Source organism: Trachymyrmex cornetzi, unplaced genomic scaffold (assembly GCF_001594075.2).
Source record: "Trachymyrmex cornetzi isolate Tcor2-1 unplaced genomic scaffold, Tcor1.1 scaffold98, whole genome shotgun sequence".
Taxonomy (NCBI): domain Eukaryota; kingdom Metazoa; phylum Arthropoda; class Insecta; order Hymenoptera; family Formicidae; genus Trachymyrmex; species Trachymyrmex cornetzi.
The window spans coordinates 105,204-120,804 of record NW_017300333.1 but is presented as its reverse complement, the minus strand read 5'-3'; the positions used below and the strand labels follow the sequence as shown (position 1 = coordinate 120,804).

Sequence of the window (15,601 nt, the reverse complement as noted above, 5' to 3'; positions counted from 1 at the left end):
GTCCCCCCCCCCCCCCCGCCACTAAATTCTTAATTCTTTGAGCGGTTAGCGAGAGACTCGCGTATACCAGCTCCCTTTAATTCACTTCACTAACATGGCCATTGTGTCGTGTTTCGCGGCAGATGTTCGTGAGACTCTTTGTCGACGAGAACCTGGATCGCATCGTGCCGATCTCGAAGCAGCCGAAGGAGAAGATACAAGCGATCATCGATAGCTGCACGAGACAGTTTCCTGAGTTTGCTGAAAGGGCCAGGAAAAGGATCCGTACGTACCTGAAGAGCTGTCGGAGAAACAAACGTGGCAGGGAGGGCCCTTGGGATGCCGTAAGTTTTTTAGCGCGTTTAGTTAGTCGTAAGACAGTAAGCCAATTAGCTTTTAAGTTTTTTCAAGTTCTGACATATTTTTAAATTTAAAGTAATTTTAGAATCGCACATGAATTTTTCGAGATTATTGGATTTGCTGTTTCATCACTGAGAAAAATGTCTGGTGTTGAAAATGGACGAACCAGAAGATTCTGATCATATCAACTAGAATTCTAGTTATTTCAACTAGAATTCTAGTAGATTTAATTAAAAAATTCGAATTCGTAATTTTCAACCAGAATTCCAATTAAGCCAACCAGACATTTTTCTCACACTAAAAAAAAAAAGTTTTGATTGAAAATGGACGAATCAGAATTTTATAGTTAAATTTATTAGAATTCTAGTTGAGATAACCAAAATTCTAATTAACCCAATCAGACATTTTTCTCAGTGATCAATTAAAGTTGGACGGAAACTCGAGTTATCCGTTGCTCATGAAAGCTTGAGCATTCTCGCGACGTGAATTAAGTTCGGCATGCGGTGAACGATCGCGGATGTGACGTATGTATTTCTTTTTAGGCCAGACCCACGCCGGCACACTTGACCTCCGTGCAGGCCGAGCAGATTCTGGCAACGGCCTGCGAGAACGAGAGCGACAACGCGAAACGTATGAGACTCGGGATGGAGCCGGTGTCGCAGCCCATGCCAACTCTTCCGGCCGCAACGGTGAGTAATAATCATGTGCGAAGGGGAGGAAGGACACACTTATCGCGAGCGACAAAGTTCCTCTGGCAAATAGACATTTCGACATCATCAGCTTGGCTAGTAATTATGTGTCGCAACTCACACTCGCGTCTCTGGCACGGGAGCGACGACACGACAGGGATACCGAAATACATTGCCGATCGATTTAAAGCTCTTTGTTATTGTCCCCGATGAAGATCGCACGTGTCTCTTCACGGACATTTTTTTTAAATATCGTGACTGAACGTTAAATGCTACACGTGCGCAACCTTCGGGCACTCTCGTTGACGACCGGATTCATTAATCAAGCGATTTTTAGATGACAACTCGCGGATGTTTGCGCGATGCGCTTATGAATCATAAACTGAAATATGCAAAGCGATAACTTACCGCAATAAATATAAATCTATGTGAGAGTGGAATTATAAGAGGAAATAGATTAATTACTTGCTATGTGTGATATCAAAATCAAAATAAAACGAACTCAAGGTTATATAAGTGTATTTTCTACAAAAAGCCAGCAGATAATATAGGATTCGTATTACCAAATACGAGTATAAGATACGACCAAATACTAAATAAATAAACGAATTAATAGAATTTCAAGTCACAAAAAGCATCATCTTCATTATTTGTTCCTAGTGTCACTGTTTTATTCACGAACATGTGGCGGTGATGTGTATCATGCAGCAAACGCATGCACGAATAACGTATGAACTTTAGTAATTTTCTGGTATTTCGATCGACCGTTATCTTCGTACGAGGGACTACGTTTGTAATTGTACCATAATGCACTTACACAGTTCACTCTATGCATTTGAATTTTATTTCTTTACGCTTTCATTATCGAAATAAATATTTGAACCGCATTTGTTCAACTTGTAATTTATTTAATATTATTCACTATATATATAATCGGTTTTGATAATGGGTATATGAAAAAAATAATTTGAAAATAATGAATGAGCAGAAATTAAGGAAAAGAGACGCGCGATCTTAAGATAAAAAGATAACTCGTAAAAATAAAAGAGAAAATGAAAACGGAAAGTGGATGCATTCAGAGGAGATTTCAAATTAAACGGGTAAACGTTGTAGCCCCGCGTTGTATTATCGTGCGTGAAAATTTGAGCTCCTGTGTAACGCCAACGGCAGCGAGATATACGTGGACGGAGAAGCTAGGATTGTGATATAGGTACCGCGAGAGAGGCCAGTGATAACCCGTGGGTCGCGCACCTCTCCCACTCTGATGCAACTCACGCATACAGAACGCGCACCACGGAGGGCCGTCGGCGGCGGCGGCATAAGCAGCCTTCGACCTCGTGAAAACGCCTCGCGCGTGTGCGGGACGGAAGACACTGAAAATATTCTTGGAAGTAGCAACAGCGTAAAAGAGTGGCGCGGGAGTGGAAAAGAAAAGAAAGAAAAAAAAAAGACCGTGGACTTTTATGCGTCGCGACTGACGCGCGCTTTCACGCACCGAGGAGAACACGCCGACGTCGCGCGATTAGTCTCGCGTATCCGTAAATTTCACGGTACGTTACATCAGCAAAGCGGACAGTTTCGTATATCCGAAGAAGCCGCGCCGAAAGATTACGGTCGAGAGTTTCGGTCAGTGAGAATCGGATTGATTCTTGAAAACTCATCCGGCCCCCATCCGAGAAAAGAAAAATCGGCTCTAATCTCATCGCGCATCGTCGGTACTTATATAAACCGCTCGTGTTGACGTCACGCGTCTAATCTCAAGGTTGAAATTATTTCGATGATTCGGTGAATGCTCGTCATCGAATAATAGCCTGCACATCGAGTTCGTTGACCTTAACAAAGATACCGCGCGAAAAAGCGAGTAAACGGTAAACCGATCGCTTTGGTATTTCGCGCACAAAACGTGTACGTAGGTGCACACACAGAGGCGGTAGCCGGAGCCATCCAATTCCGCGCTGCTTGGCGCACCTAATCCTCATTCTCCCCCTTTCCTCTCTTCACCCAGCTGGTTCCGTCACTGGGTTTCGCAGTTGGCGAACACTCCGTCGTTCTCCATCGTTCCCTCTCTCTACCTCTACTATATGTCTCGCGCGCAAACGAGAAACTGAAACGTTCGCGGTCCTCCCCTCCCCCCGTCACCCCGATCTCCTCGACTTATCTACTTTGAAAATCCCTGCACGAGAAGGAGACGGAGAAACAGAGAGAGACCCGATAACCTCTCCGGCGACCTAAACCTAACCCATTAAGGAGAAGACCTCTCACACACGTATGCTGGGATCCGTGCGCATCGGACGAAGCGGCTATCTGCTCTCCGTGACCACCTATATAATTGACGTCAACGCACACTGCTGGCCTTTCATAAAAACACCTCCCTACATCCGTTCTACGCCGCTCGAAGATTTCATTCCTGATCTCATCGTGCCCGGACGGACCCTCTTCCCGCGCTCCTCACGATCTCTCGGTTCTTCTTCATTCTCCTCTTCTTCCTCCCCTCCTCCTCCTCCTCCTCCTACTACTACTACTATTACTCTTCGCCAACCCTCTGTACGCGTCGATCTCCTCTTTCGCCGGGCAAGTCATCCGTTTCTGTGGTGGAAACGCACATCACCACCTCTCGACGCTCCCTCACCGTGGTCCTCCTCTTCTTCTCTTTCTTTTCTGATGCCTGGCTTCTCTCTCCCTCCCTCCTCATCTTCCTCTCTTTCCACGAATTAATTTCCTCCCGTGAGCTTACTCACGCCTCGTCGTTTCGTCCCGGCGCATCCGGACGTTCTCTCTTCTTGTTCCTGACGTTCCTCCCTCGTGTCAACCCGCTTTTTCCTCATCTTCGTCGTGTTTCGTTCCACTCCTCCTCCTCCTCCTCCTCCTCCGTTTCCCTCGTCGATCTGGAACGGCGTCCTCGCTTCTCTGAACCTCGCTCGAATAAACGCGGACGTTATTGTTATCGTATCGATACGTCGCTGAGTAGGCAGGGTGGGGCGCGAACGCAAAAGTGGAAGAAGATTGAGAGAAGCAGAAGAGGAAATCAAAGTGAAGAAACTCCCGGCGCGCTTTGTTCCGCTCGGTTGCTCATAGCGGTGAATACGATCGTGCTCGATGATCGGGATCGCGTTGATAACGAGATCGCGGATGGACGATATAATAGAGACTCGATTAAGCTCGCACCGGGTACGATCTACGCGGCTGATGATCGATAATTCGTAAGGTGATCGATAGTGTCCGTGCTGTTTGCTGATTAGTTAAACGTGTTTGCGAAAGATTGGTTACTCCCGGTCGTGTCAGCCATGAGGAAAAAGAATCTACCGGTAGTTCACAAGCTGGTGCGCGATCACGATCAAATTCAACAGGTACAATTATAGCAGTCTTGCCGCGCTGTTATTTTACCATCGTTCTTCAATATCTTCACGCAATTGTAAGAATAAGAACATCAAATTAACAGTTGTTTGTTTAATATTTTATGGGGGGATTTTTAAATCTTCTCAGTGTGTCGATATAAACTATAAAAATAACATAACGTCAATGTTATAATTTCGCATTCAACAGTATAAATGTAATATAGCACGTGACGTTACATAATAGTTACATTGATGAGTGTGAAATTATAATATTGATGTATTACTTTTAATTTCCTGCCGAAAGTAAAAACCGGAGCGTAAGTGAATGCAAGAGAAGAATGACAGAAGCGTAAACGAAACTTTTAGAAAACAAAAATAACGAATTGTAAAAAAGGTGTTTATGCTTCTTTTACAGTTCAGTTTTTGCCTCCTTCAAAGTTTCATTTACACTTCTGTTACTCTTCTCTTGTTTTTGAATCGGTGTCGACTGGGTTATATTTCGATTATATCGTAGTTAAATGTATAACTTTATAGGACAGAATATTAAATAAGTGTATAATCGAAATTAGTCGGATTTAAACATATCCAAAGGATCTGCAGAATCACAATATTCGACACAATTCTAAAATATACTGGAATACCTAACACCATATTAACTCACAAATTCGTGCTAAATTCGTTTTTGATCGAGAAGTGGATTAAACAATACTTAATACTTTAATTGGATTAAAAAATGTATGAAAAATAATCACTTATAGGAAGAAAAGCATCTCGATAATCATAGATGTCCGATTAAGAACATCTATGATTATCGAGATAGATGAACATTATATTATGACTATCAATTTCGAAATTGTAGAATCAATTGTATCTTTAACATAAAATTGTTACATGTTATTCTTCAGCCATAGAATATATTATATTATTTAAATTCGAAAAGGTATACATTAGTTATTATATGTTTCGGCTCTTGGATTGAGCCATCTTCAGATAATAATATAATAAACGCAGTGAATTTGTTACTGAAGAAGAACATCATAAACACGATAGAAAGCGTTATGGTAAACATGAAATGTAATGACCAGGTGAATGCTTCACAGAAACAGAAATTACTCGCAAACGGTTTAACGATCGATTGTTGGAAATTTCTTGGTATTCTGATCAAAAGACAAATTGTTAAAAAATGAATAAAAATTTTGAAAAAATTAAATATATACAAAAAAATGTCATGTTGAAGGCAAGTAAAAATGTCATCCCGATAAAACACTCACCAATATGGTCATAGTTTTCGTTCCGTATAATAAAAAACTCCGTCAGAAACATAAAAATAGTGTGATAATACACAAAAAGAGCGCCAGTTAGATAGTGATAAAACCAACAATCACAGTCTCAATGTGGAAATAAATTATTAAATATCTATCTATAAATCTCTATGTCTATCTAAATTATGTAATATATTCTATGTCTTAACTTTTTACATTCAGAATTGTTAATATCGACTCTTATATGCCTTTTATAATCTTTGTATTGTTTTTTAAAATTAAGAGCCCTATATTCTTTATTATATAATTTTATTCTTTAGCACTTGCTTTAATTAAACACGTATACATATGTAAAAATAAATTAAACATTATAAGAGAGACAAAATATACATATTGTATAACAATTTACTTTATTTCACTGTAACGTTGATTGCAGCAAACGGACGTTCGATCAAGTTTGGAACATTTCTCGAGCACACCGGTTAAATCACTTCCGTGTAAGAGGGAAGATACCCCTCCGGCATCATTAACGTCCCTGGCACCATTGACCAGTTTGGCGAACTTACCAAACAACACCATTGCCTCCACGCCGCTGTCGATCGCATCCGCGTCAAAGCTGCTCACATCAGACAACAAGAGTCTCATGAGGTCAGTATGATGAACTACATACAATGAAATCCTTGTTTTTTCGAATTGGTGACGTAATAGAGCCGGCGCTCTCTTATTAATTTCTTAATTAGCCACTCACTCAAAATCGATTTGACGTAAGAAGAAAAATATATTTTCCTCGAAACTTCCGCGATGAAAAACATCGATTTATCATTAACTTCTTATTTTAATTGCGAAAGAAATCTACCATTACGTTGCCTAGCGTGATTACGATTCATTTACTTTCCGCCTGAATTACCGTAACCGATTATTACTATCGGCGCTAAGATCCCCGTCGTCGAATCGACCGAGTTCTAGATAAGGCTTCGCCTTCGGTCATAGGTCATGGCACAAAAATTCACCGGACGCCTCTCGTCGAACGGGTTACGCGTCCTTAACGGAAGCGCTAATCAGCGCGACCTTTATCGCTAACGCGCATCTCATTCTCATTGCGTCTGTTTTTTTTTTTTTTCAGCCAATCGACGATAGTCAGTTCCACGGTAAATGGCGTCGCCAGTGGCGGTGCACCGACGATGTACAGACCCAACTTCAGCCAAGCGTTCCAGCGTGCCGGGCCCACAACGGTACCGCCGACCCTCTCGGCCGGGCTATATCCGACTCAAAGTTTTACGTCAAGTCTACTAAGCAACGGTATACAAAGTAATACTGATTATTGGTGTAATATGTTATTGCGCTTTTTCGATCATTTGCCCGATCAAGAAGGTACATAATAGCAAAGCTTTAATCAGCTTTGATTAAAATTTTTATTTATTTTTTTCATCATTTTTTTATATTTAAGTTTCGAATATCTTATTCGCGTCCAATTGGCAATTTAATGATTATATGGATTAATATACTATTTGTTTGCAGTGCTCCATTTTTACGAGAACAGTAATGCTTCGGTTTAACATGTTCCATGCCATGCTAATTTTAAGTGACTTGATCAGCACACTATGTGGATCTCCGGTGATCCACGACATTTTTGTTTGCGTTTGTTGTATTTGTTAAATGACATTTATTTCATTTAATAATTAAAAAAATTACAAGTTTATTATAAAAAAGGAAGCATAACATATAAATATATTATTATTGCATTACATATCATAATTACATCCATGTATGATATCAAGAATTATTGTATAAAATTGATTACTTTTCTTTTTATATATAGCCCAAAATATCAAATAGTTTAAACAAAAAGTTCAGCGTAAATCCACGGAATGTGTTAATGATTCTTTACGATGCAACTTATGATGAAACCTTATCTCATAATATGCTTGATAAAGTTTGCTATAATACTTTGGAATTGTCGCGCGCAATTGATTTTGAATTTTTTCGTTATCCTTGCAGGACCGACGGATCTTAGCATGAAGAATCCACCAAAGCCTGCTCTACTGAGTCACAAACTGAACTCGATGGAACTGACCGCGGTGAAGCAACTGATAGGTGGATATCGAGAATCAGCTGCCTTTCTGCTCAGATCCGCCGACGAGCTGGAACAACTGTTGCTCCATCAACCATAGAGCTACGTTTATTTGGCCAGCGTTCGTCAGCTTGGCTCGTAGTTACAACGATCGACGGGAAAGCGATGCGAGTATTGATATACACACAGCGCCTGTGTGAGCACCGAGAGTAACGCAGTCAGCGTAGATTCGTTTCTTCAAGACCGTTTATACCGCTATTCTATCGGCAATTCTGACTCTACACATGAACTTATCTTTTGCCACAAAATGGTCCACTTGGGCGAACTAAACGCATTCGATCCAATAAGACTAGGGTGCAAGATTATAATTTGTATTTGAATGATTTAAATGTCAAAACTAAAAAAGAGTTTATAATAATAATTTGAAAATAATTTAAGAAATTAATCCGAGTTACTTTTATGGTTGTACGTAAGAAAATTGTTTTCGACGAAAGTCGAGAGGCTATAATCGCGACGAAAAATTCATGAAGAGTTTTTATGCGAATTTATCGTTATGTATTGACTGCGTTCGGGGAGCGCGCTATCAGCATTATTATCATACTATCTTTGTTTCACATCTAATAGACGATAAAGATAGAATGACACAAATAGCACTAATAGCGTCTCCCCGAATGCAGCCATTGTTTAATTGAAAGCGCCAAAAACAAAAGAGTTCCATATACATAATGAATAATTGCATATATTTCATTATATGCGTCGTCGCGATATTTTTAATTCTAGGATTAAGAAAACTATTCGAACAGGGTGTACATAAAAAGATATTTACTTAATTACTCATAAGCTTAAAGAATGATGTGGCGAGCTAGGATGTGTGCGCGAGTGTAAGGAAGAAAGTCGAAAAAGGAAGAAGCTTCCGGACAAGTCATTTGGAAGCGTGTGCTAGTATTTTCTAACGGAGATGAAAAAGTCCCGGAACTTCTTCTTTGCGGCCGGGAGACGCACTTGCATTTTTTCCTACTCAGATCCGTAAGCTTCGAAAAACCGTTCGTGAGAGCTCCATAAATCTATTGCAAGTATCTACTTCAATCGTTTCGATGATGGTCGAAAAAAAGCTGTTGTATGTTCTTACGAGACGGTAATTTCGCTAATCTGTTTGTTGTCGTTATGTACATATGACGTAAATGATATATGATGAGAATAGTTACTCTCATGCGTGAGAAAACGCGATTAATTTACAATTAAACGCGGCGGAATCGCGCCATTTACTTCGAGAGTGGCGTACATCTGAAGAATCAGTTCAAGATACGAAAACAACGTGATAAAATTTGAATTTTAGAGAGATTACCCAAATTATTGATTTTTCGCCATTTTTGGAGCAAATGGTGGATCAGATGAAGATTTTACGACAGTCATACGTGTATATAGAAAGATAATGCATCCGCGCGCATTGATACGCGTGTATATAATACGTAGGTCGTAAAACAAGATTTTTTTATTGGCGATGCGTCAGAGACCTCGTCAGTGGAAATTAATTAGCTAATCAATTAACAATAACCGTACAACGTCGTCGTAATATAGTTAGACCAGAGTCGTTTTGGAAACGAAGGAGCGTAGTGATCGGGAGTATAATTTCGGGACCATCTTGTCACGATCGGACAATACGTTAACCGTATTCGTGGTCTCCGGACGCATCACTGTGTTACCAAAGAACACTAATTATTATGGGTAATGTACGTATAGTACTATGTAAGGGTCGCGTTCTTCTTCTTTCGTTATTCCTTTCAGACGACACTTCTGTTATGGAAACGCGAAATCATTTTCTCCATCGACTAATACTACGGAGATAGATATACATGCCACTACATGTGGATTACGTGATAACTATGTACGCATTGTCTCAGATTATGAGTTTACCCATCATTCTTTTTATTATCATTAATATTTAGATTATTATTGCTACTGTATTATTATTATTTTTATTATTATCATTATCATTATCATTCTTGTTATTATCATTACGATTATCACTGATATTATTGATTGCGAATCGACGAATCGCGAGAAGATAGTTCGTGAGATAGTACGAATAGTTTATTTTGTTCTCTAATCGTCATTTTCCATGGAGAGTTTCCGCTCGTTAAGTCTACTTTATCGTTGTTTTGTACATAGTTTATGTACATTATAAACGAAATGCATATAAAGATTGCGGAAATTAAGTTGCTTAAATAATTAGATACAAAGAAGAGTATATATATATATATATATATATATATAAATATATATGTAAATGCAAAACATCTTAATGCAAACAATTGCTGATTACTGTCATCGTCGAACTCCGCGCAGAACATTCCAATGAAGGAAAAGCAAATAGAAAAATAGATGAGGGAAAAGACGAACAAGAAAAATCTAAAGAAAGAATTTTATTAAAAAGTGAAATGGAAGAGAGAGAGAGAGAGAGAGAGAGAGAGAGCATGTGTAAGAGAGAAAAAGAAAATGTGTGCATGTGTATGTGTGCGCGCGATCATTGAACATGCGCTCATCGAAAATTTTATGGAAATTACGACTTTTATTGACCGACGATAGTCGTACTTCCATTTTCCTTTTCTGTTTGCGAGCAAATCGCCGCGGCGAAATGCGCCCGTCGTCGCGCAATCGAAATCACAATAATGTTCGCGGCACTTTAGTGAGAGAGGATCGAATAAAGCGTTTCGTCAATTGGAATTAATTCTTATTGCCTCAATCATTTGAAACTTTCAATACTTGCGAAGTTGGTACACACGCCGCCCTCCCCACGAATACAATTTCTTGCCCGTAGTAAACGGACTCGTCTCTTTAACCGACACAGTGCAATAGTCTATAGATACCGTTGTTCTACCGTATATTGTCAATCGTCGTCACGATCATGCTTCTGTCATGCACGACATAAATAGTCTCAGCCATCCCAGCCCACCATTTTACGCGCTGTCCCTTTGGTTTCAAGCAGGCATCACATTTCTTCATGGATATTAGCAGTTATTGACAAGTTCATATCTTACCACTAGCATTACTAGCGTACATTTATACGTAATTCACCTCAGATCTTTGTAACCACATACATCGCGAGGGCCGAGCTCCGTTTTGCGTACCACATGTTTCTCCCTCCCCCCTCGAATCCGATGACCAATAATGTTCACTGCGCGTTCTGCTAATAATTAATATGATTATATACCTCGACGAATCTAAATCTAAGATTGGATTCGTGAAATTCGAGAACTAATCGAAAGGAATTAATTGTAAATATTATTTTCGACCAAGTAAGAAGCGACTTCAAAATAAGAGTCGAATAATTGATTCTGTCATTGATATATATATATATATATATATATATATATATACATATGTACATATGTACATTACCGTTCATTATTATGTATATATATATATTATATATATATATAAAATTGTTGCTCTTTTCGCAACTCGACTGATTCGAAAAACTTGGAACTTAACGTACATCCGAAATACGGAGTAAAAGGAAAAGGGAAAGACGAAGGAGACGAGACAGAGGAGAAATTTATGGAGACCGAAGAAACGTGCGATACCACTCTGTTCTTCTTTCTTTTCCTACGTTCGATAAAAACGTATCCGTCGTGTACCTTAATTCGCCTACGCGGAAGTGCAGATCTACTGTTCATATATAGTCGCGAATCGATGTATATTGATTAATGAAAAAAATATGTATTTGTTCCTAAAGAAATATTAAGAGTAGTATAATATATCATAAAAGAATATTAATATTAATAGTAACGGATAACGATAATTTGATGGTACATACTTTCTTATAAGTAACATTACACATTACTACGATTATTGTAGAGTTGGTACGGTTCTTGAGGATGCCTTGCCTGTAAATGTAACATACGTTAAATGAAAAAAAATCTTATTATCTTGTAAATGTTTTACCAAATATAATCGATTATTCAACTTATATTTCGTTTCTGTTTCCTTTATCCAACTTACATCGACGTGCTAGTAAGATTTACGACTCAATTATATATTTTTTTTTTTCGATTTTATTGTCAGTTCTGCGTAATTAATGTTAATCAAAAAATCCCGTAAAGCTGCAGCTTGCACGATCATAAATATACCTATCTGAGTACATGCATAATCGCGACGCTTTTAAATGCGGCAAATAATCGACCCGATAATGCGTTATGTACGTATATTGGACGAAATGGAAAGTCAAATAAGAACCGATGCAAGATCATGATCTTGGTTCTGAATTATGAAACTATACCTTCTCGCAACAATGTGGCAAGATTTAAAGCTTATTACACCTATTCAGCTTTTCGAATCTTGCGTAGACGCTGGTATTTATTTTATACTTCATCAAATAAGGAAATTACGTAATACATACATAAGGAAATTATATCCTCATGTGTGCAATGTAACATTTTAATCTAACTTAAATATTAAACGATATTTTATTGTCAGACACATATTTTCTTAGCGCAGCGATTTCTTCTTTCAAGTAAGAGATAATCAACAGAGCATTGAAAGTGTTAAGCGAAATATTGCGTTTAATTAACAAAATTACTCGACGTATTTGATATTTCGTAATGTGGATCTGAGAAATGATCAGCGGCAATGCAATGTGGTCTTATGTGGCACACAATGGAAAGTAACGAATGGTCGGCGCGATCTTTGCTGCAAGGAGATTGCGAAACGGTACCGGTTACTCGAATAGAGCAATTTAGATCACGTTGGAAGGCCGCGACGTTGTTACGAATCATTTCAATGATCTCTTGATCAACATTTTTTTCACTAATATAGTTTTGAACAGAACAAAACAAAAATACTTGAGGTAATTTACACAAAAATATGTTTACAATTATCACGAATATTAATTATAATAAGTGACAGATTATTATTGTGGACATAATTGCTGCTTAAAAAATATAGAATATAATTATATATCATTTTTTATCCGTTTTTATTCCTTCACTTCGTAATAACAGAGTCCGTGGGAACAGCGAGTGGATAAATTCTGCGCGATCACGCGAGTACGACGGCCTTCGTGCGAGTTTCGATGGTCTCATACTGGACACACCAGGTCGTTGGGCGAATGTTTAGTCATCATCGTTTTCGAGAAATGGTTTTTGACCAAAAGTTCATCCCACCGAGGAGCGCAAAATCCCACGTAATGCGCATACACGTGCGTATATGCACGCAAATCGATCCGTGTGCCTCGGAACGAGAAATATCGGCGGGAGCTCGTTTCCCCATCGAGAATCGTAAAGCCGTTTCCTCCACCGGACTCTCTGGAATAACATCTATCGGCCGACAATGCATCATGGGCTTTACGAAGGCTTTTGCATTCGAATGGTCCGTGGGTTTCAAGAGACCCAAGGAAAACGTCGAGCAGTTCGGACATACATACATATATACGGTTTCTTATACGTATATGTATATGTAAATGCATATTTTACATGTGTACACGTTAAAATTTTTTTTATGTCTCGATTGTTTAATTTTATAAATAATCTATTTTATCTATTCAAGAAAAATTATATTATATATTAATGAATACAAATATATTAACCTGGGAACAAACACTTGATTCTTTTTTTCGTGTAAATGATTGCCAGAGATTTACACTCAATTAAAATCATCATTATTGACAACATATTGTATTAGATATAAGTGTTTTCAAATTTATTTGAGGTCATTATGGATATAAATTTAATGACATAATTTTCTGAAAAAGGTGAGTAAAAACGAAATAAATATTAAACGAAGTGTAATAGCTTATTATGATAGTATTTATAAAAAAGATTTTAATTAATTATAACGTTTTTTTATTGTGGGTTTTCAATGGAATGGCATATAAAAATTCATAAAAAATAGTTATTAAAAAAATATATGTTAATCCTTTCGTACCTTCGGGACATATATGTCCCAATCATGAAAAAATTTAACTTTAATCAAGTAATCCTATCGATTAATAAATGCTGATATGGTATTTCGTATTTCTGCCTTAGAACATAATTATGTTCTAAGGTTTCTGCAACGGTAATGCGGTACGGAGGCGGTGCGAGAGTATGCACCGATTTCCAGGCAGAAGAGTGCTATATCGGCGAATCATTACGTTGACTAGATCAGTGTTTGGCTGCAACACGAGTTGTCTGTAGTAGTCCAGTGCTTGCATTGCTGCAAAAGGCCAATATTTTGAACAATATCTACATTAAGCAAATGATAACGTGAATAAATAAGTGTGAATGAATAAGTAATAAATAAATACAAAAATGAAAATTACATTTGGGATCTTTCTTTGGGATTTTCTCTAAAACGAAATAAAAACAAGCATATCTTTAAAGGATTTTCTTTCTTAATTTATCGACTCCCTACACGCTCCCGACGAAGCTTTGATATTTAAATTTGGGACACTATATAATTTTGTATTATAATATAACATAATGAGTTAGCATTTTCTACTTTGTCAAATAGAGAATTAGCTATTTATAATATCAACCTTGTACTCCATTGATATAACTTTACCCAAGTAGGACGGAATTTGTATAATTAAACTGCTGAGGCAACGTTGTGCGTAACGTTTTTTTTTAATTCACACATGATTGCGTCGCGAGTAATAATATTCGCTCGCTGCTCGTTATGCATGCATATTCAACTTGGTGAGAGAGAGAGAGAGAGAGAGAGAGAGAGAGAGAGAGAGAGAGAGAGAATGAGAAAGAGGGGCGGGGGGGCAAGTGCTTCGTCGTGCAAATGCGCCAGAGTCAGTGTGTTTTCTATAGTTATCAAATATAGTTAATATAAAAGAAGGCTTGTACATTATATATTAATACGTTTGTGTACATAAATGTGCATATATAGATACTTGGGATATTTCACGCGTGTATCTAATCAACCGGCGAAATAGTATGTAACTGACTCCTCGTCCTTCGTTGCACCGGGCGTGGTGCTCGCGATCATAACGGATGTTTTTGCACAGCCATAATTTCTTTCTCACGCGCTCCAATTGGATACCCTATGGCGATGGTTCTATCAATTATATGCTTAAGGAATATCAAAATTATAACAAAATTAATAATAATATCTAAAGTTCAAGTATCATTATTTAATTAATTTAATGAAATTTTAAAAAACGTTTGTATTTCAATTATTAATTTATACAATTTATGTTAACAAAATAATATAACTTTTGTTAATAATTTCTATAATATTTTATTTTCATTCCCTTTGCTTCATTTAATTATTGTATGTCATTTTTGGTAAGTCTAATTAAAATATATAATTTTATACAAACGTAATGTGTCTATAAATGATCATCAAATTAGTGTTTATTATCAATCTCGCATTTTCGTTTTCGTGTTTATTTTGTGATTGATAAGATATCATGAGATTCATAACGAGCTCTCATTAAAAATAAGCTATATTTCTACATTGTACATAATTAATTAATTAATTAATATTTATATAACCAGACTCTCTTGCTTTCGTATCATGCCTACATAACGATCTCGATAAACTATCGTGGAATAATTACGAGTACTCGTTAAAAGGCGTAGAAATAATATTGATGCACATCGCACTGTAAACAACAATATCGATACCTCTGTGAAATTAATATTCTGTTTTCAGAATTTTCATATAATTGATAGAACCATAGAATCATCGCCAGAGCTATCAAAATTCTATTAATTGTCGAAACTTAGCTATCTTTACAAAGATAACATCGCGCATTGTTTTTGTGAGAAGCCAAAGGATACGAAATTTGTATCGTTTTATCTCATCCGTATTGTTTTCAAATTTACGTAATCCCTTAATTGCGATATGATCTCACCCACGAGATTTCTTACTTAAATGAGTCCCTGACCCGAATTGTCGGTAATGACGAGTAGTTTC

The 15,601-nt window shown here is 37.6% G+C and overlaps 1 protein-coding gene across 3 annotated transcripts in view; it reads left to right on the top strand.

The window, feature by feature from the left end:
• The window catches only part of LOC108770001 (nucleolar protein 4-like), a 90,805-nt gene extending 81,534 nt beyond the window's left edge, over window positions 1–9,271 (top strand). Inside the window, exons 5-9 of one of the 3 annotated variants that reach the window (XM_018521283.1) lie at window positions 123–323; window positions 882–1,028; window positions 6,062–6,273; window positions 6,749–6,924; window positions 7,624–9,271. In XM_018521283.1, the coding sequence (XP_018376785.1) occupies window positions 123–323; window positions 882–1,028; window positions 6,062–6,273; window positions 6,749–6,924; window positions 7,624–7,796 (909 nt within the window). In that variant the 3' untranslated portion in view covers window positions 7,797–9,271. Of the gene's footprint in view, window positions 1–122; window positions 324–881; window positions 1,029–6,061; window positions 6,274–6,748; window positions 6,934–7,623 lie in introns of all 3 variants that reach the window. The other 2 variants (XM_018521282.1, XM_018521284.1) reach the window with 2 other exon arrangements.
• Window positions 9,272–15,601: the final 6,330 nt, after the last annotated feature.